At 38.6% G+C, this 20,679-nt stretch overlaps 2 protein-coding genes across 2 annotated transcripts in view; one reads left to right on the top strand and one right to left on the bottom strand.

Moving 5' to 3' along the window:
• The window catches only part of LOC104396078 (chromosome unknown open reading frame, human C12orf45), an 8,173-nt gene extending 3,307 nt beyond the window's left edge, over positions 1-4,866 (top strand). Inside the window, exons 2-4 of the mRNA XM_010005861.1 lie at positions 1,087-1,173; positions 3,124-3,260; positions 4,684-4,866. Of these exons, the coding sequence (XP_010004163.1) occupies positions 1,087-1,173; positions 3,124-3,260; positions 4,684-4,866 (407 nt within the window). The remainder of the gene's footprint in view (positions 1-1,086; positions 1,174-3,123; positions 3,261-4,683) is intronic.
• A 2,192-nt stretch (positions 4,867-7,058) lies between these two features.
• Positions 7,059-20,679, bottom strand: part of ALDH1L2 (aldehyde dehydrogenase 1 family, member L2) — a 28,031-nt gene continuing 14,410 nt past the window's right edge. The window contains exons 12-23 of the mRNA XM_010005859.1: positions 17,586-17,719; positions 16,488-16,638; positions 15,700-15,770; positions 15,484-15,589; positions 14,861-14,948; positions 14,034-14,127; positions 13,689-13,785; positions 12,114-12,212; positions 11,251-11,416; positions 9,882-9,987; positions 8,539-8,738; positions 7,059-7,185 (exon numbers count right to left, since the gene is read on the bottom strand). Of these exons, the coding sequence (XP_010004161.1) occupies positions 7,130-7,185; positions 8,539-8,738; positions 9,882-9,987; positions 11,251-11,416; positions 12,114-12,212; positions 13,689-13,785; positions 14,034-14,127; positions 14,861-14,948; positions 15,484-15,589; positions 15,700-15,770; positions 16,488-16,638; positions 17,586-17,719 (1,368 nt within the window). The 3' untranslated portion in view covers positions 7,059-7,129. The remainder of the gene's footprint in view (positions 7,186-8,538; positions 8,739-9,881; positions 9,988-11,250; positions 11,417-12,113; positions 12,213-13,688; positions 13,786-14,033; positions 14,128-14,860; positions 14,949-15,483; positions 15,590-15,699; positions 15,771-16,487; positions 16,639-17,585; positions 17,720-20,679) is intronic.

Raw genomic sequence — 20,679 nt, 5'->3', positions numbered from 1 at the left:
CGAGTGGGGGCCGGGTCGGGTCGGGTCGGGCCGGGCCTGCGGGCAGCCCGGGGAGGCTGGTCAGGTCACCCGAGTGCTGGTACCACCTGCGTTATTGCACCCCGCCTGCTGTGAAGCGCTGCCGTTTCCCCGGGCGCTGCCGGCGCAGTGAGGAGGAAATACAGGCGGGGAAAAAAAACCCTAAAACCTTAAATTAGGGTTATCCCTACATTTCTGTAGGGATTAAAAAAATAATAATAATAAAAAAAACAACCAGAAATAAAGTTTCTCTTTAGTTCACGGTAAAGGGCTGATGGCTGCGTTGACGATAGTAACTAACGTGTCTAATTAACGTAGGTTTTCCCGACGTCATTTGGATTTTACGATTCTGCTCATGCAAATAGTTAACTGAGGTGATTAGCACCACAGTTGGTGACCTGCCTTCATTGATTGCCACCACAGTCACACACGTGACATGAGGGAAGGGATTTAAATCAGTGTAATTAGCAGTGATTATGTTTGCTCTGGGGTATTACAGGTAGTTTCGTTGTGCGTTTGCAATTGGTGTTAGATAAATCTTTAACAAAGACTTTGAAAACAGTGGGAGCCTGTAAGAAGTAACCTGCACCTGCAGAGGTGCGTGTAGCCTGGCTGTTTTCCAAGCACTGCAATTACACGTGATAATTAGAGAACTAGTTAGCTAAAGCACTTTCTGTTGTCCATTGTAATTGCCTGGTATCTGCAATTATAGAGGTAGGGATGATAAAATGATCCTCCTCAGCCCTTTTAGTATTAGATTATGACTCCATTACCCTGAATTTGTCTGATTCTGTGTTGAACCAGCTGATCCCATCTGCTTTCACAGCCTCTTGTGGTAGGAAGTTGTAGACATTCATTGCCTGCTACAAACATAAACACTGAGGTGTCTGCTCCAAACAGACATCAACAAACAGTATTTGCAGGAAAGGAGACTGGAATTCCTGGAGGCAGAGACAGCCTTGTTGTAGAAAGATGAAAAAGTGGTGACAAGAAGAGAGCATCCCAATTAAAATGTGACATTTGCTGTTGATGCATGTAAACATTCAAATACTTATTTAATGTTTCCAGGGCTGGAAGAAAGGTTGTTGATTAGTTCAAAATGTAGCAGCAAGAAGGCCACCGCTTTACAGACAGTGAGGATGCCAAGGAGTAGTGGTAAGTAGCACTTTGTTAGTGGAGCAGTGTCAAGCAGTAGGTCACATCTTTGACACAGGAAGAATTTCTTTACTGAAGGAGTCATCAGACACTGGACCAGCCTGCTCAGGTAGCTGCTGGAGTGACCATCCATCAATGTATTCAAGAAGCTTGTAGATGAGGAACTTCAGGGCATGATCTAGTGGCTGAGATTGTAGGTTGTGTGTTGTGGGAGTTTTGGGGGTGTGAATTTGTGTGTGTTTTGGTTTTGGTTTGGTTTTTTATGGTTGGACTCTGATCTCAGAGGTCCTTTCCAACCATAAATATTTTGTGATTCTGTGACATAACTTTTGCTTCAGTGCTTTCCTTACACTAATAAAGGGAGAGAAGGGAAGTGTTCTTTTTCTCCTGGTGCTAGGTCCACCAATGCAGTTGCACACCCCACAGGTTAATCATGTAACCAGGTTTTGTGATGCTGGTCAGCACCTCTGATATGATTGAGGGCCTGAGTTCTCCTTACAGAGATACTCTTGCTGTCTGCATGTAGCGAGTTGGCCAGGTTTTATCTTTGGTCTTCATCTAATCAGCTACTTTCAAATGGATGCAAGTCACGTAGGTCATTTTCAGAACTTCATTTTTTAATGAATGAGCTGGCAAAATTATTAAGCCAGACCATATAACCATTCATGCAAAAGAACTTAATTTGAATGCATTAAGAAAACATTTTTTTTTCTTCAATCAAGTTATGTTCCATCTTTCTTGGCCAAAGCTACACATAGATGCTAACGTTCTCTTCAGTGTAACTCCTATGCCTAGGAGTGCATCGTGTAGAAATTGTCACTCTTTGGAAATAGTATATCTTCAGGAGTTTTTCTCTTCATGAAAATATACCAGGGTTCTTAAGTCTCAGGTTGTTCTTTTCCAGTATAGAGTTGTTGCTTTTTTGCTGACCTTGGCTTGTTACCTCTCTTCAGAAATAATACCTCGGTATAAAATATTTGGTGTATAAAATAATTTCATTTAGAATCAATTCCTGTGAAATTATTGTGTTGTGTTTTTTTTTAATTGAGATAAGATTTAAAAAATAATAGAAAACAAAATTTGTAGTATTGAGGTCTTTCTTGGATAGAAGTCTTGACAAAGAAGACAGAGTTTCAAAGGTAGATTGTACCTATTAGAGCTGCTTCTTCATTTTGGAGGTTCACTTTGGAGCTTCATTTCTGTCAAGCTCACTTGGGATAGTGCCTCTTACTTCACAGAGAATGAAAACTTATGCTTGGCTCATCTACATGTGTGGACCAAAAATTATTTGAAGCAGCTCTGGAGGCAGGTGAGGATATTCCCTGCCTCCATGGAAGAGAAATAGTTGGGATTCACCTAATGACACTGATTATCTTAAAATTGTTGGAAAGACCCTCTGAGCTCAGACCAGTATTTCTATAGAGCATCCATCTCCCTCCCACCATCATAATTGTAGAATGTCTTTTGATTATGTTGAACTTCTGTGCAGCATGATGTCTGTGCTACAGTTAATTTTTCCATCTTTTTTGAGACCTTAATTCCATACTTTACTAGGGAAGAAAGGAGGATGTGATTTTTTTTCCATTGAGAGATTATTGATGTGGAAGTTTCTTAAGATAGCACTCAATATGTATTGAAAGCCATAGAGCTTACAAGTAAGCTTTCTGTAAACTAGTCACATTTGGGTTTAAGTATCCAGATGAAATTGTTGAAGTAATGTCTTCCTACACCACATGCTGACCAATATATTTGATATCTTATTGCTGTTCATGTTTTGGGAAATTAAGTGTTATAATAAATCCTCCTATTAAAACGTCTTCAATGTGGTAGGCAGCTGGAAATTAAAATACAAATGAAATATGCTTAAATGCTCAGATTTCTGGTGTATACACATATAAATTAATGTGTGCCTGTTTGTATAAGTACATGTGATAATTATTTCTTTTTCAGTTTTGGACCAAGTACAGAATTTCTTACCACAGATGGCACATGCAAATGATGAGCTAAGAAGAAAGATGGTAACAGCACCAGCTCACCAGTTTGATATTGAAAATCTAGACAGTGCAACAGAAAAAGTTATAGAAATGGTAAATACTTACTGTATTGTTCATTTTATAAAGGAAATTTAGAAATTACAAGAATAATTCTCTCATCTTAAAATGAGCTACTTTGATAGATAAGGCTAAGTCTTTACCAAATTCGAAACACAGAAGTAATAAAAATGCTGATTTGGTTAAAATTTACTGCTTGGTTTTCATACTTGAGAATTTAATGCCTGGGAACAAAGTAGTTTAAGGCCACAGTAAGATACACTTTTGAATCAGCAACTCGGAATCAAAAGTAAGTCACAGATTGTATTTTAAATGTAATGTGGCTTAGAAACTGGACACAGTGCAAGGTGTAGTAAGGCATAACAGAAGACTATAGCGTAAGAGTAATAAATCACAGATGTGCTTTGTAGGTATTTTTAGGACTTGCTATAGGGCTTAAGTTTAGAAAAGTTGTTAGTATTCTTACAGTCCTTTATCGCTGGTATTTGTCTATTTACTTATATTCACATTACTGTTTTATTTCTGTTTTTAACTGAAGTGCTGCAGCAGTGCTGCAGCCACATGCTCATGTGACACAATTTTCATATGAAGGTGACATTACATCTGCATGTCTCAGACAAGTGTCTTCTGGCCTGCAGACCTACAAGATAAAAGGCAGACATAAGGCAGCCTGGGCATGTGAGCTGTTAGAATAATTTCTTTGCCACTGGTTTGTTTCAGAGTACCTACAGATTTTTAAAATACTTTTCACCTGACAGTGCTGAGTGCCTTGGCTTTATCTTAAAGAAGCTGGGAGACCTAATGATTAACATCTTGATGCTATTTGCAAGTCATTGAAAACATTTATTTGCCTGTCAAATTCCTGTATTTTGCTTTGCTACATACAAGTCCATTATAAGTTTACGATGGATATTTTCAGAGAGAAAAACAGACCTCAAAAATCTCTGCGTATGGAAACATATGATTGCTTTTGGTTCAAAAAATATCCTGGTCTTTTAAACTACTTGCTATTTTGTAGTATCTGTAGTGTCATGAACACTATTAGGTTATAAGATATGAACTACATTAATAAATACGTACTTTTGTATATATATCATGATCCCTTATACACAAAATTAATTAATTTGAATTATTTACTGAAAATCAATTTTGATGCCTCCTGCTTGTCAGTTTAAATAGAGAGTATCTGAGTTCAGCTATCTACTTATTTCTCTCTTTGATCATGATACAAAAATGAACTTGTATTTGCTATAGGGCAATGTAAATTACAATATAAATATTTAGGAATCTATTAATTATATTTTTCATAATCCCAGGAGAACCCAAAAGTCTTTCTGATTGTGATTTTCTTATAATAATAGTCTGTTTTATGTGTTTGCTTTATTTTTTTTTTAATCAAGTGACAGAAGTGGTATAGAAATGTATCATGTGGTAATAACTAAGATCTTTTTTTTTCCAGAATGTGGCTGTAGTTGAATTGAGTGATTCTGATACAGACGAAGAGCTACTAACTTCAGAAGATGACTCGGAATCTGAAGATGACTGTACAACTGGTGAAGTAACAATAGACAACATTAAGTTTCCTAAAAAAAAGGGAGAAAAGGGCAAAATAGAAATTTTGGACAGCAAAGTGAATGAGTAAATCCATTTTATTTTCCTTAAAAAAAAACCCAACACAACAAAGCCACAGAAAAACCCACACATGCAAATAATGTCTTCTGCCTTTGAAGACTTGGCCCTTAAACTACCTTGTTTCCCAGTGTGGCATCCCTCAGGATCATGTTAATTGCTACAGTTTACATAGCGGGATTCAGGATCCACTCATGACTGAGGCAAGCTGGATTTCTGAGGAATCGTACGGTTTTATTAATCAAGCAACATGTAAATGAATTTCATCCTAGGTTAGACTAAGAAAGCAGGTAGAATTTGGGGCACCTCAACGAGTTAAGTTAAAATTCTTGTTCTGTTGCTTTGTTGAAGAAGCTCTTGCTTCAAGGGCAAGAAAGAGTTAACTAGGAAAAAAGCTTTGGTTTTTATATTCCATGTCCTGTGAAGTGTTATGTACAAGGTCTTCAATATTAAACATTATCTTAAAGTACATTAGAGATATGTCTACATTGCATTCATGATAATTGTTGAACACTAAAGCAGTGGCTGAGGTCATTTGAAGGTGAGCTGGCATGGATAAGGACAGCCATGAGAAAAGAGAGTTCAGCAAAGGATTACTTATCGTCTGTGCCTGCACTGAGCTGTCTCTCAAGGTAGGTTACCATCTCACATCTGGAATGTTTGTGGCTGTAGTGCAGAGACCTTCTGTACTTAAACAGAAGTCTGCCTCTCTGGTGTGTTACAGTTGCTGTAAGCTACACTTTTCATCTCCCACTTCCCCTTCCACGTTTCTGTCCTCTCCGTTTTATTAACAACTGTCACTGCCAGAGGAATAACAAAGTGAGTTTTCAGCTGGTGTGTACTTGGGTTGGCTTGAAGCAATTGTGAAACCACAATCGATGGAACTGTGTCTCATTCATCCTTACCTCAGGTCAAATACAATGATTCAGGCTGTTTTATTTACTTCACAGATCAGTTTGCATTTCAGAAGTACGTGTCACATTCCTGGATGTCACTGGTTGTTTCTTAAAGGAACTTTGTATTTTCTTTGTATTTTTATATATATTAAAGGAAAATTTCCGCTATTGCATTTGCTCAAATACTAAACTTGAAACCTGGGGTTATGTACAGAACTAATTTTGAATCCTATACTTAGATCTATAGTTTTCTCTTTAAGATCTGTTTCTGTAATACTTGTGATAAGAAATAACAAGGATTCTGGTACCTATCACAAGGCAGTTTCTTAAAAATAGAAGGGAGCTTGATGTACTGGAATTTACTGGGATTAACTGATTGAACAGGGAGTGGGAAGGATGGGAATCAAACAATGGAACTGCTATTTTTAATGGCAGCCCACAGATCAGATTAAGGTTTGTGTGCAGTTGTGATCTAAGAAGAGCAAGTGGTCTTAGCAGGCTTAGTTTGTTAGATAAGGTCTCTTTCTGTGGAAAATTTCCTTCAGACTGAAGAAAGTTTGAAAGCCAACATCTTAACTCAGTCATTTTACAAGAGATTTTCCCGTTGATTAAGAAAGAAAAAGTATGAAATAGAAAGTAGTAACACAGTACAAAACAGTGATAACAGAGCACAGACACAAAAAGTGATTTTAATCTGTTAATGTAACCACCTTTCAAATTGCAGGCAGATCACACATTTCGTATCAACAAAAAGATACAAAATATTTTCAGTAACTTTAGCTTGATATGCATAGTTTAACACCAATGGTGAACTCTGTATGTACTATACAAAGATCATAGTAAGTGCACTTCCTTGCATTGAGTTACTTCTTATGGCACAAAGGTTTTCTGTACTGCTGAAGAATCACCAGAGCAGAATGTTTAATTGCTGCTGTAAATCTTGAACAGGTTTATAGCAAAAATGGCATAATAAGTATATTTTAGTTCAACTTTAGAAGAAGCCTAATGAGTAAGGATTTTAAATGATTGTGTAAATATTATGTTCACACAAATGTGAGGCATATGAGAATTTCAGTTGTATTTAAAAAAATAAGCCAAGCCATTTTCTCAGTCTTTTTTTCAAGGGCATTGTACTAACAACTGCTGCTGCATAATTTAAATAACTTCAGGTCAAATTCCAAATGCTTTTATTTCTTCAGTGAGACTAAAATTTGGACCTGATTTATAGAACCTTATCCATGGAATGGGTGTTTTGGTTTGGTCTGTTGGGATTTTTTCATTCATAGCTCTGAAGTCAGCATATCACAGGATTAAGTGCTTCATGGAGTCATTAAGATTCAAACTCTTCTGAAAGTTTACTTTCCAAGTGAGGCTGTTGCTTTAATATTCCACAGTGATAGCCTTGGTTCTAAGATACTCATGAAGAGCTTCTTCACCTGTACAAGCACAATATTCACCAGTTAGAACAGCAACTAAATGAGATAATGTTTTCCCAGACTATATTATTAAAAAAATAAACTGGTTTAGCCAATATTTGAGTCCTTAAGGAACAACTGAATCTAACTAACTTACCCTCCCACTGAGATTTACAAAACTGGTTTGACAAGAAGAGGCCAAACCAAACAGATGTATAAAGTAAAAGGAGCTGGAATTTCACCAGCAGCCACCTGGGTGGGACTGAACTCTGGCAGTCTCAAGATGGCCATTTGGGACTCTCTGTTGAAAATAACAAAGCTTGGTTTGCCCAAGGCAAAGCAGCTGTGTGAAAATTGGTGATTTTTTTCCCCCTGATACTATTACTTGTTTTGCTTTCAGGAGATGTCTGATGACTTGCTAGAGATTCCAAAGGCAAAAATCTGTTGTATCACTGAACAATTTTTTTTCTTTAATTTTTCTTTGCCATGAGGTTTGATCTGTCCAGGCTTGTGAAGTTTCTCTTGACAGACTAGACCTCACTTTCTTAAAAACTGGTTTTGAAAAGACAAGACTTTATGTATCTTTCTCTGTGGCTGTTGGCAAATTCTGATGACATTTTAAGGTGTAAAAATATTTCCCATGTTCTTACAAGTTTAGAGAAGAAACCTAAATTAGTGTTCTCCCTCAGGGAAAGGAAAGAATATTCTGGCCAGTACCTTTGCTGCTTGACAGCATTTCATAACTTGTACAAGGGTCTGGACAAGTTGTAATGTGACTGCTCTGAGCGGAGGAATATTTGGCATGTCCTGACATTGAGAAAACGTACAGGAAAGGCTGAACTGGAGGTACTGAGGTGGGAATATTGAAGGGATGGGAGAGGAAATAGATGAGTGTAATTGGAGACGACTAAGAGGGGACCTTATTAATATCTATAACTATCTGAAGGGTGGATGTCAAGAATGGACCAGTCTCTTTTCAGTGGTGCCCGAGGAGAAACAGCACCAAGCTGCAGCACAGGAAGCTCCACCTCAACATGTGGAAAAACTTCACTGTGAAGGTGACAGAGCACTGGAACAGGCTGCCCAGAGAGGTTGTGGAGTCTCCTTCTCTGGAGACTTTCAAGACCCATCTGGATGTGTTCCTATGTGACTTGCCCTAGGTGTTCCTGCTGCAGCAGGGGGGTTGGACTTGATCTTCAGACGTCCCTTCCAACCCCTATGATTCTATGGAGGAATACAGGAGATGCAGGAAATGCACCCATAGCTCATGTTTTACTAGCTACACTATACACAAATAAGGTGGATTTTTCATCGTTTTGGACTGTCAGATGAGAAATGAGGGAGGGAGAGAAAGGGAGGGAGAGAACAACTTACCTAAATCTTTCCCAAAGCCAGACTGTTTAAATCCACCAAATGGTGCTGCCACATCAGTTTTGTTATATGTGTTAATAAAAACTGTTCCAGCTTCTAGCTTTTCACTGATGTAGAGTGCTTTGCTTATGTCTTTTGTGAAAACTCCAGAAGCTAAACCATATTCTGTGGTATTTGCCCGTCTCAGCACTCCATCGACGTCCCTGCAGAGGAAAGAAATTATTTAATTGCAACCAGGTAAAATAAACAAATGTTGGCAACCTTCTACCTTCCATGTCATTGGAGCACCTTTTCCCACGCTCAGTCCTCTGCAGTCAGCTTTTCAAAGACAATATATCAGTGCGTGAATCCGACAGCGCTATGGAAATTCATACCCTCGCTTCAAACTTGTAAAGCTCGTAATGTTACATTTCAGTAGATAAGATCTACACTAAGAAATGTCAAAGGACAAGTTGCGCTATGCATACCAACTTTGCTCAGCTACAGTACAACTTGGGGATTCAGAGGAATATAAAAATACTTTTAAAGCAGAGTTTGGCTGCAGATGATGGGTGTTTGCTAAAATTTTTGCCCTGCTTAAGTTAATGGAGAATAAGTGCTGAAAGTGAGACTTTCAAAGAGATACAACTTTTCAGGACATGTCCAGAGTGCTGTATTCTATTTGCATGTCATCTGCAAAAATCCATAATAATAACATAAAACTTAAACTCAATACAGTCCCTTATCATGATACATAATTTATAGACATGAAGGGTTATCTGTGTGGGTGGTTCTTAACTTCATTATCAAACTGCAGAAAATGAAACCTGTAGTAGTGACATGAAGTTTCTATAGAGGATTTTAATCCCACCTGTGTGTAAAATAATTCCTATGAATTGGAATGAAAGCTGCTAAAACTTGCAGTCTACAACAAACAGAGGGATTTTCATTTGCAGCAGTCATGTGCCAGTGTTACACAGTGCACAGCAAAGCTCTGCGGTCTTGTGACAAAGAGGGAAGTGAAGTGATTCCAATGGAAAAAATACATATTTTGTAATTTGATGAAGCTTTTGCAATTACCACATCAACTTCAGTAAAAATGTTTTACTGAATGCTAAGATGTATTTAAGAACTGGCAATTAAGAGCTGCATTCTATCCTGTCACACACTGGTAATACTTTTAGTTCTGTATCAACATGGAGCAGGATAACCCTTACTAAAAAAAGTATTTTATCAGAATTTAGCTGGAAGAGGATCTAGGTATTCAGACTAGTCTTAGGAGATTTACCAAGATCATACCACATACGCTATCATTTCTCCATTTAGAAAATGAGAAAGTTCCTAACATTAACTGGATGAGAACATACCCATTTTTAAATTTAGAAATCACCATCACAGGACCAAAGGACTCTTCCTGTGCAATATACATGTGGTCTTCAACATCTGTGAATACAGTGGGTTCCATGAAGAAGCCTAAATGGACAATAGAGCATCATTTAAGCATAGTGGAAACACTTTGTGTTTTGTACTGCCCAGGCCATCTCTTTTCCATATTTTGAGGTCAGAGATATATTGAGACTTGAAACAGAAAACATTAAGATTGATATGAATGAAGTATGATCGGAAATGCATGTGTGTAAGCACCAGAGAAACAGCAGAAAACAAGAACTAAAAGCATGGCCTGGATTGATCAGAGCAACAACTGCTGTTCCCTGCCAGGTCTGGTCTGTGTTTCACAGCCCAGGGGACTCCTCCAGGGAAATCCTGCACTCTTAACAGCAGGAAGACAAGGTTACAGTGTGTCACAGGGGACTGTCTTTCTCAGTACCCTACAAGAAGATACACTGTAGCCATAATGATCTGCATATTCCAAAAAAAGAAAAACATGCCATAGGCAGCAACTTTGCCTAAGATTTGTGGAGGCTGAAGTAAAAGAAATTGGGAGGCAATGGACCTCTTCCTAACACCTGTTCATTTCTAAAGGGTGTAAAAACCTGTCCAAAAACTAGTTCATTGTTGCCAGTCAAGGACTGTCCTGGTGTTACACACAATCAAACCTGGTCACCTGCATCTCGGTGAGCAAGTGTATTTCATTGTGAGTGGGTAAATCAGCTTCAGAGGTTTTCAGTAATTGCTTCCCCTTCCCATAAGATTTCCCACTTAGTTTCATTACATTGATTTCATATAGTTGGAAATCTCCACTTTGATATAATTTAAGGATGCAATCATTATGTTTTGAAACTCTGATGCAAAAGCTTATCCTTCATTATTGATACAGGACAGATGTTAATAAGCAAAGATTGAATTAATTCCTTCTCATTAAACTTAGTTTTCATATTATTTAGATAGCAAAAAAAAAGACTTATAATAATAATACCTTATGGAGACTCTGCCAGCATTTTCCTCAGTCATCTTTAGTGTTTTGTTGACCCAAGTGGATTTAGTTATGATACTTGACAGTTCAAGAATGTTGTACAAAAGGCCTCAATGCCCCATAAACAACAGGAATAAATGAGCAAAAGGTTTTTGTATAGCCTAGATTCTGATCTAATTTCATTTTCTGCTTCAGTTAGACAGCTTCTCCTAATAGGACCCTTGAAAGCCCAGTTCTCAAGTGTTATCTTGGACATACCTGCTACTGTTCCCATGGTATTGCTACTGCACATCATGCAGCAGACACAACCATGATAACTTTTAAAGTGTAAAAGTTCCGAACATGTTTGCAAAGTCTTTTACCTGGTCTACAAACTTGTTTTCCTCCATACACTAGAGTGGCTCCTTCTTTCACTCCAGTTTCACAATATTGCAGCAGCTTTTCCAAATGTGCCTTGTGATTTTGTGGACCATGATCTGTAGATCTATCAAGTGGGTCACCAATTTTCATCTTTTTTATTTCTTCCACCTGTGGGTGACCGGATCAAAAGGAAGTTACAAAACACAGCAAATAGTTGTTGAAGTGACCAGTGATTTGGGATGTTTCATCGCTTATACTACGAAATCTGGCTCTAAGAAAGGGCTGGACTCCTAGAGGGTGAAATGCTCTTTCTAAAATGGCATGGTATCTTATGCTTGATACTTTCTTCTGAAAGATTTTTTTATGCTGTTTTTTGTATCCATTCTCTTCTGCTTGAAGACAAGCATGTAAAACATTAAGCTTTTACAGTGGTAAGTTAGTAATAGTGATTTCCTGATCTTGAGGTAGATAAATGAATTTTCCACTGTTACAGTGTGATGATTACTGGATTTTTAATAGCCTTTGTATTAATCTAGCTACACTTTCCAATATGCCTTTTTAAAAAACTTCACTGCAGTCTTCAATCACATTGATGTAAATTCCATAATTTTTTTAATCTTACTTTCCTAGTCAAGGTACAATATCTACTTCAGTGTCACTTATCTGTGCATTACTGATGTATCTCCTTTCTGTGCCTTCCTTTTAACCCTGTAAAGAGGTTCTTGAGAAGCAACATTGCCTATCGTAAGCAATAATTAGAATTTAAACAACTGAAAATAAGAAGACGTGCAAGTGTCTACAGAATTAGTGGCTCTTTGTGCCACAGTAAATTATTTGCTTAAACTATAACCTTTGAATATCTTACCACTTTTCTAACAAATTCATCATGGATTGATTCTTCCACAAACAGCCTGCCAGCTGCAATGCAGTTTTCTCCTTTGTTGAAATACACTGCTCCCATACCCTAAGCAGGGGAAAATAAATTAATATTTAAATGCAGCCTTTTGATCAGTCTCCCTTTCATTCTGTTCCCTCGGGTTGCATTCTGTGTTTGTGACCTTCAGCACATAATGCTTTACGTAAAGGGACATCAGCAATGCAACAAGCCGACTAATCTTGTAACTGGCAAACACACTTCCATGGAGACAAACAGCACAGGATGAACCCATTAGCACCACTCTTCCATTTCCACCAGCATGCCACAGAAACACCTACTGCAGCATCTCAGAGAAGAGGGCTGGCAGCATGACCAGCAGATATAAAACTCGGCTAATCCACTGAGCAATGCTGCTTGTGTCGACAGCCCCGTGTATCTGGGTGAATATTACCTAACTGTCATCTGCAGAGAACATCCTACTTCAAGAGTGTGGATTCACACCCCATGCAGTTTGTTCCTTTTTATTTACCAAGAACTGGTACCCACCATTGTTTTTCAAAGGGGATAGGGAAGTGGGGGAAGGAAGAGCAGGACAAGCAAAATTCCTAAAAGGTGTTTTTCTGGCAGCTGCAAAGGCCTAGAATCTTGGTGTTAACAGGGATGACTGGGATCATGTGCTAGTGTCAAGTGCATAACAAAAAAAAACATAGTTTCACTATCATTTAAAACCATCAATGCCAGCTATAGCCCAGGCCAACCTCTGTGTCACTCACACTTGCACAGTTGAGAACAGTGATGGGGTCAAGCAGTGCCCTGACTGCTAAGTTTCAGCTTTTGTTCTTACACATATACTTCACTGTGCAGTCACTCAGACTCTTCTAAAGAAACTCCAAAAATGGGGAAAGTGTATACTAGTTTCTTCCTGGTAGCAGAACCTGCTATTGCTGGGAGAATTCACAGAATTAGCACTTTGGGTAAGTATAGAGTTCAAGACCTTTGTTTGCTTCTTGGTGAGCAAACTGCATCTGCTGTCATTTTGATGAATCAGATTACCAGAGCATGAAATAAGCCCCCTAAATCCACTTAATTTCTCATTTGCATGTCTTACCTATGAACTTAAAACACATTATGGCTGCTTAGAAAGGTGGATTGTGGTGACTGATGGTGAATTAATAACTATATGGCAATAAGGAGCTCTATGTGTATTTTAACTCACTTTCAGGTTTTAATTTTTTGAGTGTTTTTGGGAGGGATTTTTTGAGTTGTCAGATTTAAATTGGCTAGTGAAAATATTTTCCAGATGTACTTCTTTGTTTTGTTTTATTTCCTAATATGTGTTTCTGGTGGTACTGATCCCTGCCTTTTTGGTGCAGCATGAACAATTTAACTGTGCTGGCATAAAGAAACATTCTGAAGAAAAATAAGTCTGTTTTCTAACAGATTGCATGATTTTTCATGCTAGGAATCTCTACTGCATTTTATGGCAAGTCAACAAGCATATTGTAATACTGTAAGGATGTATCACAAAGGATTTGAATATATCTTACTTCTAAGTAACATTACCATTTTTACAGCTCTGTCAAGTTCACAGTCATTGAATATGATCAATGGTGATTTACCACCAAGTTCAAGAGAAACCTTCTTCAGATTAGTGGCTGCACTGTAAAAATATAAATAATAACAGAAAAAAACAACTTTAAAAGAGATTATTTCATTAGTTCATTTGAATCATGTCTAGTGAAAATGTATTAACTTCTATTTTCCAAAAGTGACTGAGAATTCTAAATAAATGTAAACAACCATATGTCATCATGCTTTTCTATTCCTGCTACATGCACAATATAGCTAATAAGATACTTCAGAACTAGATTAAGCAGCATTCATTTATGAATCTTTTGCTGAGAGTACCTCTTCATGATCTGTTTACCAGTTGGTGTTGAACCAGTGAATCCAACTTTGCGAACATCTGGATGTTCAGACAGGTGTTGTCCCACTAAGCCACCTGTTGGGGTGAGGAAAACAGCCTAACTGAACAGCACATGGGCAATTTTTTCTATTCCAGCAGCAGCACTGTAGTACAGAAAGAGCTAACAGAATATCAGTCAAGCACAGTATCACATCTTTATTTATATTTACAGCTTTATTGATACGACTATGAAAAATCTTGTATTAGTTAACTTGGATCACATTAGAGTCTCCAGATTACTCCATCTGTCTAGACTAAAGGACTTCCTTCCTAAGATTTCACTGTAGGTGGAACAATCTAATTTGGAACAGAGCCTGCCACCTACAGTTTCATTGTCACTTTTCTTCCTTAGGGAAAACAGGAAAATGTAACATCAGGTAACATGATAAGGACCTATGACCTATGGTCTTAAGAGCTTGCTCTAGCTCTCACAGTCACATTTAAATACTTCCCAGTTATGACAAGATTAGGAGAAAAAATGAAGTTTTAAAATCAAGTGAAACACACTTCTAACACATTTTTTTGTCACTATTTTTGTGAACTTGTAAAGGGGAAAGCTGACAGCTCTTACCACTAGCTAGATCCAGGTGACATACAGATTTTTCCTATTCTGTTCTGGAAATATGTGAAATCCCTGTATGACATAGATGCAAGCCTACTACATGCGAAGATACATGCACTTACGTAACAGGCGTTCAAAAAGATAAAATCAGTTCACCAGTTTTAGCATGACCTACTCTTTTCAGAAAAATAACTAGATAAGTTTTACCTGAACCAGGCAGAATATTTATAACACCCTTAGGAAATCCAGCTTTTACTGAGAGTTCTGCAAACTTCAAGGAAGTCAGAGGTGTCACCTAAGTAAAAACATTTTAATTAGGTCTCCTGTTTTAACTAAATGTGTAATGATATCTTTTATATTCAATACATCTTCATTTTGATACAGTATTTGTTCTTACAGTATTGACAATGCAAGAAGTGTGGATTATATGATTGGATATACATTGGGCAGTGAGGTGGATTGGGTATTGGTTGAAGGACAGAGCTCAGAGAGTTTTGGTAAGTGAGGCAGAGTCTAGTTGGAGACCTGTGTCTAGTGGGGTCCACCAAGGGTTGGTACTCGTTCCAGTCCTATTTAATATATTCATTAATGACCTGGCTGACATGCCAGAAGACTGTGCTGCCATCCAGCGTGACCTGGACAGGTTGGAGAGTTGAGCAGGGAGAAACTTAATGAAATCCAACCAGGGTGAGTGTGAAGTGCTGCATCTGGGGAGGAACAACCCCATGTATCAGTATAGGTTGAGGGCTGGCCTGAATCCACTAGATTGCTTGAATTACTTTGCCTGAACAAATAAAGGAGGATCAGAGTCAGCTGTACTTCTTTTTTACCTGAGCTGGCTTGAGCACAAGTGTGTTGCCTGCAGCCAAGCACGCCGCGCTCTTCCATGCAAGCATCATCAGTGGGTAATTCCAGGGAATAACAATTGCACAGACACTTAAGGTACAGAAAAGCAGGGAAAAGGTTAAATTTTTGATGGCAGCTTTTGAATGTTTTTTTCTGTAAGTCAAGGCTTTCACTAAGAAGAAAAAAAAAGTTATACTTACCCTATTGGCTCTTTCTTGGTGAACGTTAGATTATGGTTTGGCCGGGCCTGGTTAATTGGAATTGTTGCACCCTAAAAGACAGAGGAGGGACAATGCTTGGTATTGCTTAAGAATATTTATTACAGATATATTGATAAATTTGTTTTGGAAAGCCATGGGGGAGCCTTCAAAACCAGAAGCATTTTTGCATCAGAGAAAGTGGCAGGGATGCTTCTACTGTGTAATTTTCTACTATGGATACTGTAGTCAACTCCTGGTTTTCAGCTGGATGAACAAACCACAGACAACAAAAAACATAGATAATAAAGCAGAGATAACAAAAGTATGCAAGAACACAAAGAGAGGGTCTGATGGACAATAAAACACTGAATTATATTCTTGATTGTGGATCTTAAAGACACTTGAGGAAATGCTGTTGAACCTGTGCCATGTGCTGTGACACCAAGCAAACTCACCAGCTTGAGTCAGAATGTAACCTAGAACATGAGGCTCTACACTTAGCAGCACGATGACCACAGTGACATTCTTCTCCATGAACAGTCAAGAGCTGACTAAGCAGGATTATCCACTATGACACCTCAACTGATTTCTTAGATACTTAGAGTCACATTCTAAATCCATATTCTCCAACTGTAAGCCGTGTGTCCTTTTGTATTGCCCGGGAGACCCATTTTAGGTAAAACTCTGGTTTGCTTTATTTTTTGTTCCTTCATTACTTTTGCTAACACTGTTTTTGGGCAGTGTAGAGAAGCACCACCATCAATTTTTTCCTTTACATATTCACTTGCCTGAATTTTGTCACACCATCCAGCAAAGTATCTGAATGTTTGCACAGACATTCCAACATGAGTCTTCAAAGCCAAAGTGTAGACAGCTCCTGAGTCGATAGACTCTATTGTTGCTAACTCTTCTTGATGTTCTTCCATCAGGTCTGCAAGTCTTTAATAAAATCATAAAAAATCTACATCAAAGAGAAGTGACATCTAACCATTGACAGCCTAAAATGATATTTGGTGTGGCAAAGAACCATAATTAAAATTGCATTCCCACTGGTTTTGGAGGTAGAGAACTTGGAGAACTAGAGCTAGTGCTTGTTAATATCAGTAAGAGCTTGAACAATTGCCTACTAAAGTTTGCAAATCATAGAATCACAGGATGGTTTGGGTTGGAAGGCACCATTAAAGTTAATCTAATTCCACACCCCTGCCATGGGCAGGGACACCTCCCACTAGACCAGGTTGCTCCAAGCCCCATCCAACCCGGTCTTGGACACTTCCAGAGAGGGGGTATCCACAACTTCCCTGGGCAACCTGTGCCAGTGTCTCACCACCCTCACACTGAAGAATTTCTTCCTAATGTCTAATCTTAATCTACCCTCTTCCATTTTAAAGCCATTACCTCTTGTTCTATCACTGCATGCCCTGGGAAAAAGTCCCTTCCCAGGTCCCTCCCCAGCTTTCCTGTAGGCCTTTCAGGTACTGGAAGGCCACCATAAGGTCTCCCTGGAGCCTTCTCTTCTCCAGGCTGAACAACACCAATTCCCTCAGCCTGTCTTCATAGGAGAGATGCTCCAGCCCTCTCATAATCTTCGTGGCCCTCACTGGATGTAGTAGACACTGGATGAAGGCATTAACTGTCAAAACTTACCTGATTGCTCAGTTACAGATTTGTAAATAAAATAATAGTCAGAAAATTTGTACTCTTTTCCTGTTGAACTACAAGGAGCCAATTATAGAAAATCAGACCAGTAAATTGAAAGTGAATACACACTAACATAAGAAATGTCAAGTAATCAAAAGTACCAAGAAGGAGTACTCAGAGTCCTAGCTTAAGATCTGGGAAACCTAGCTTCTTAATGCTGTTTTGTATAGTCTGAACTAAAATACCTAAGTCTCAGATCATTCAAAGACACCCAGATGTCCAAATTCAGAGTTCCTAACCTGTAATGCAAATCGCATTTCATATGCCTTGGGACATTGAGAATCTGGCCTATTGTCTCTCTGGGCCTCAAGTTCTCCATCTGTTAGATTTATGAAGCAACACATTGAGGATCTAAGGCTGTGGTAAATATTATTAACAGAAGCTATCAGAGTGTGTAAAAAATGCACAGACAGATACCTATACTTATGAGGAGCTCTTGTAATTTTAGTGGTCCCTGCTCAAGCAGAAAGGTATATTTGCATGAATGAATTTTTGCATTCAGGTCTTAGATTTCTCACATGGCAATGAAACAAATGCATCCATGATTTTCTTAAGCTTCTGTCTGTGTTTTGATCCTCAGATGTCTAGTTGATGCTCCCATGTGATTTTAAGAGCTTAACCAAGTGCATTTTACATGCTATAAAGAGTATTCAAAACTGGGTATGACACCTATTTTTCCATTATGTCAATTCTGCTTATTTAAAGCAGCATTTGCAGAGATGAGGAAAAATGGTCTTTAATACTTGCTTTAACTGCAACTTGGAGATCCAGCTACAGGTCAGGGCATCAGTCATAGTGTGTAAAAGAATGGATATGGCATGTCAGAGACAAAGAAGAAAGCTCCATTTAATGCATGCCTAATATTAGCACTCAAAAACTGTAATGTGAACAGGGACCAAAGAAAAAGGGGCCTTGTTTGAATTAAGGTGGACCAGAGAGTTACTTCATTCATATTGGGGATGATTTACAGCAGGAACACTCTGGTATAGCTATCCTAGAGACCCAGTAGCCTAAGCAGAGAAGAGTTTAACCCAGAAATAATCTGTACAGTGTAGAAGAATTACGTTTTCCATTTGCCTAACATAGTTGCACTTGAAAATCTTTCAGCTGGACAATACAGAACAGTAGTTCTAAGACCTTAAAAGTTTCTCTTCAGGGTAGAGTGAGCTTGGGCTCTCAAGTGCTCTTACCTCCCTTATGCAAACTAAACCCAGGTTTGTACATGCTTTGCACCTGTGAAAAATGTGACTGACCATATTTAATTTTAATATGAGTTCAGACTCGCCTGTTTTCTGTTGTGATGACTACACAACTCTTTTATAGTCCTGTGGGCCTTTTTCAAAGGTCTGGTCACATCCTTTATGAGACAAATAGACTTTTCAGTTCTGCTTTCATGCTCTTTTGCTAAGATGCCTGAAATGTCTTGTAAAACGTGGTATTTTTTAATAGTTTTTATTTCTAATTATATCTACATACTCATATGGTAAGAAGAGTGGAGAGGAATTTACATCCAAGGCATTCAACAAAGTAAAAATTACATCTATATTAATGTGATAACAAATTATCTGCTGCAGCCACTACAGTGGACACAGACCCATGTTTCCCTTGTGCAGCACTACACTTCCCCATGCTCCTCCTCCTTAGCTGCCAGAGCAGACTTATAGGAACAGGATAATCTTCTAGCTGCATGTTTCAAACCACTGCATCAGCTGCCAGGCTGTCTTGCCATAGCCTGCTACCATCCTGCAGCTGCTCTCCATGTAACAGATCCTTCCTCCACTGGCTTTTCAGAAACCCAGGGCTCCCCTCCTGGCACAGCACAATAAAGGCTTAATACAGCAGTGGGTATGGGCACACTATTGAAGATAATATTTGTTGAAGGTGAAAGAAAATCCTTCTCTATAAGTAAGTAGTCTCCTCAGCACCATCGACTTGGCCAGGACCTCCAATAGCAGTGTTGATGAGCCTGCAAACTACATCCTGCAGAAGAAGGTGTTTTACATGCAGTACCTACTCCTTCATGAGTTCCTTGGGGGAAGAAGTTTCAGGTCTATTCAAGATCCTAGCTTCCTTAAAGCCAACTGCTATGTCAAGCACGTAACTAGTATCTTTCCACCTATTGAGTAGGAAAGGAATTTCCCTAGTCCTCTGTGCTGACAACTGATTCTCCATCATGCCATTACCTAAACGTGAACCTGGGACACTCGGGAGTAGCAATCTGCTTCTTTACTCATGTCTACTCATTCATTTGTATGTCCTAGAACTTAAAAAGCAGTGAAAGCTCTTAATATAGCTCCATGAAAGAGGCCTTCTTTATAGGGAAGCTCTGGAACTTCTAGTCATACAAGACAGAGTTATCTGTGCTTGCTCTCAGGCACCAGAAGCAGCATCCTACACATGGACAATCCATAGGAATGGGGCTTTTATTAGCTGTCTCCAGTATCACTCTCACAATATCTAGCTAGCATGACTGACTTCATCTCTTGTCCTTCAACAATCAAAATCCACCATTAAAATGCCATTCACTCAGCAAAACCTGTTTATCTTCTGAAACAATAACACAGCCCAAAAGAGAACCACGCGTTATCTAGGGTTGACTCAGTGGAATAGATAGAAATGAGAGCTGGGAGTATTCCAGATACACATGGGATTCATCTTAGGAGTGTTTCTACACAGCACAATTCTTCCACGAGAGACCATAACCCATCTCCTAAAGTGGGACTTTAGCCAGGTGAGAAGTATTCTGGGATATGATTCTGGAGAATCTAGAATCAATTACAGTCTATTTCAAAATTAGTGGCAATGTGACTGCATGTTTACTCTACGAAGTGCTTAGCTACTGTAGAGGCAGGCTTAGCAAGGGGAAAAGTCTTTGCCTACCTATCCTAGGTAGACTCTGCCAGTAAAACTTAGCCTTATTTATGCAGAAGGATTTGAACTTTGTGAGGGAATTTTCAATCCTTGCAACAAAAAGCATATAGATTAAATGAAGTCATCAAGTATTTAAGAGACATTTTCTCAAGTTCTTTTTTTCCATTCATAAGTAATAATTTAAAAAATACTAACAGCAGGAGATCACAAGATTTCTCTCTGCCACAAGAAAGGTTAGCCAGCTAAGACCTGGGGCCAGTACACTGAAGTGAATTAAGGGATGAAAAGATCTGGTTCCTCTGACAGCAAGATTATTAATATCTAGCATATTCAGAAAATGTATGCAATGACTCTTCAGAGGACCAAACCACTAAGATTTAAGAAAACAAACATAAGCTGCCTTTCACG

Source organism: Chaetura pelagica, unplaced genomic scaffold (genome assembly GCF_000747805.2).
Source record: "Chaetura pelagica isolate M959 unplaced genomic scaffold, ChaPel_1.0 scaffold79, whole genome shotgun sequence".
Taxonomy (NCBI): domain Eukaryota; kingdom Metazoa; phylum Chordata; class Aves; order Apodiformes; family Apodidae; genus Chaetura; species Chaetura pelagica.
This window is presented reverse-complemented; position numbering and strand designations above follow the sequence as displayed.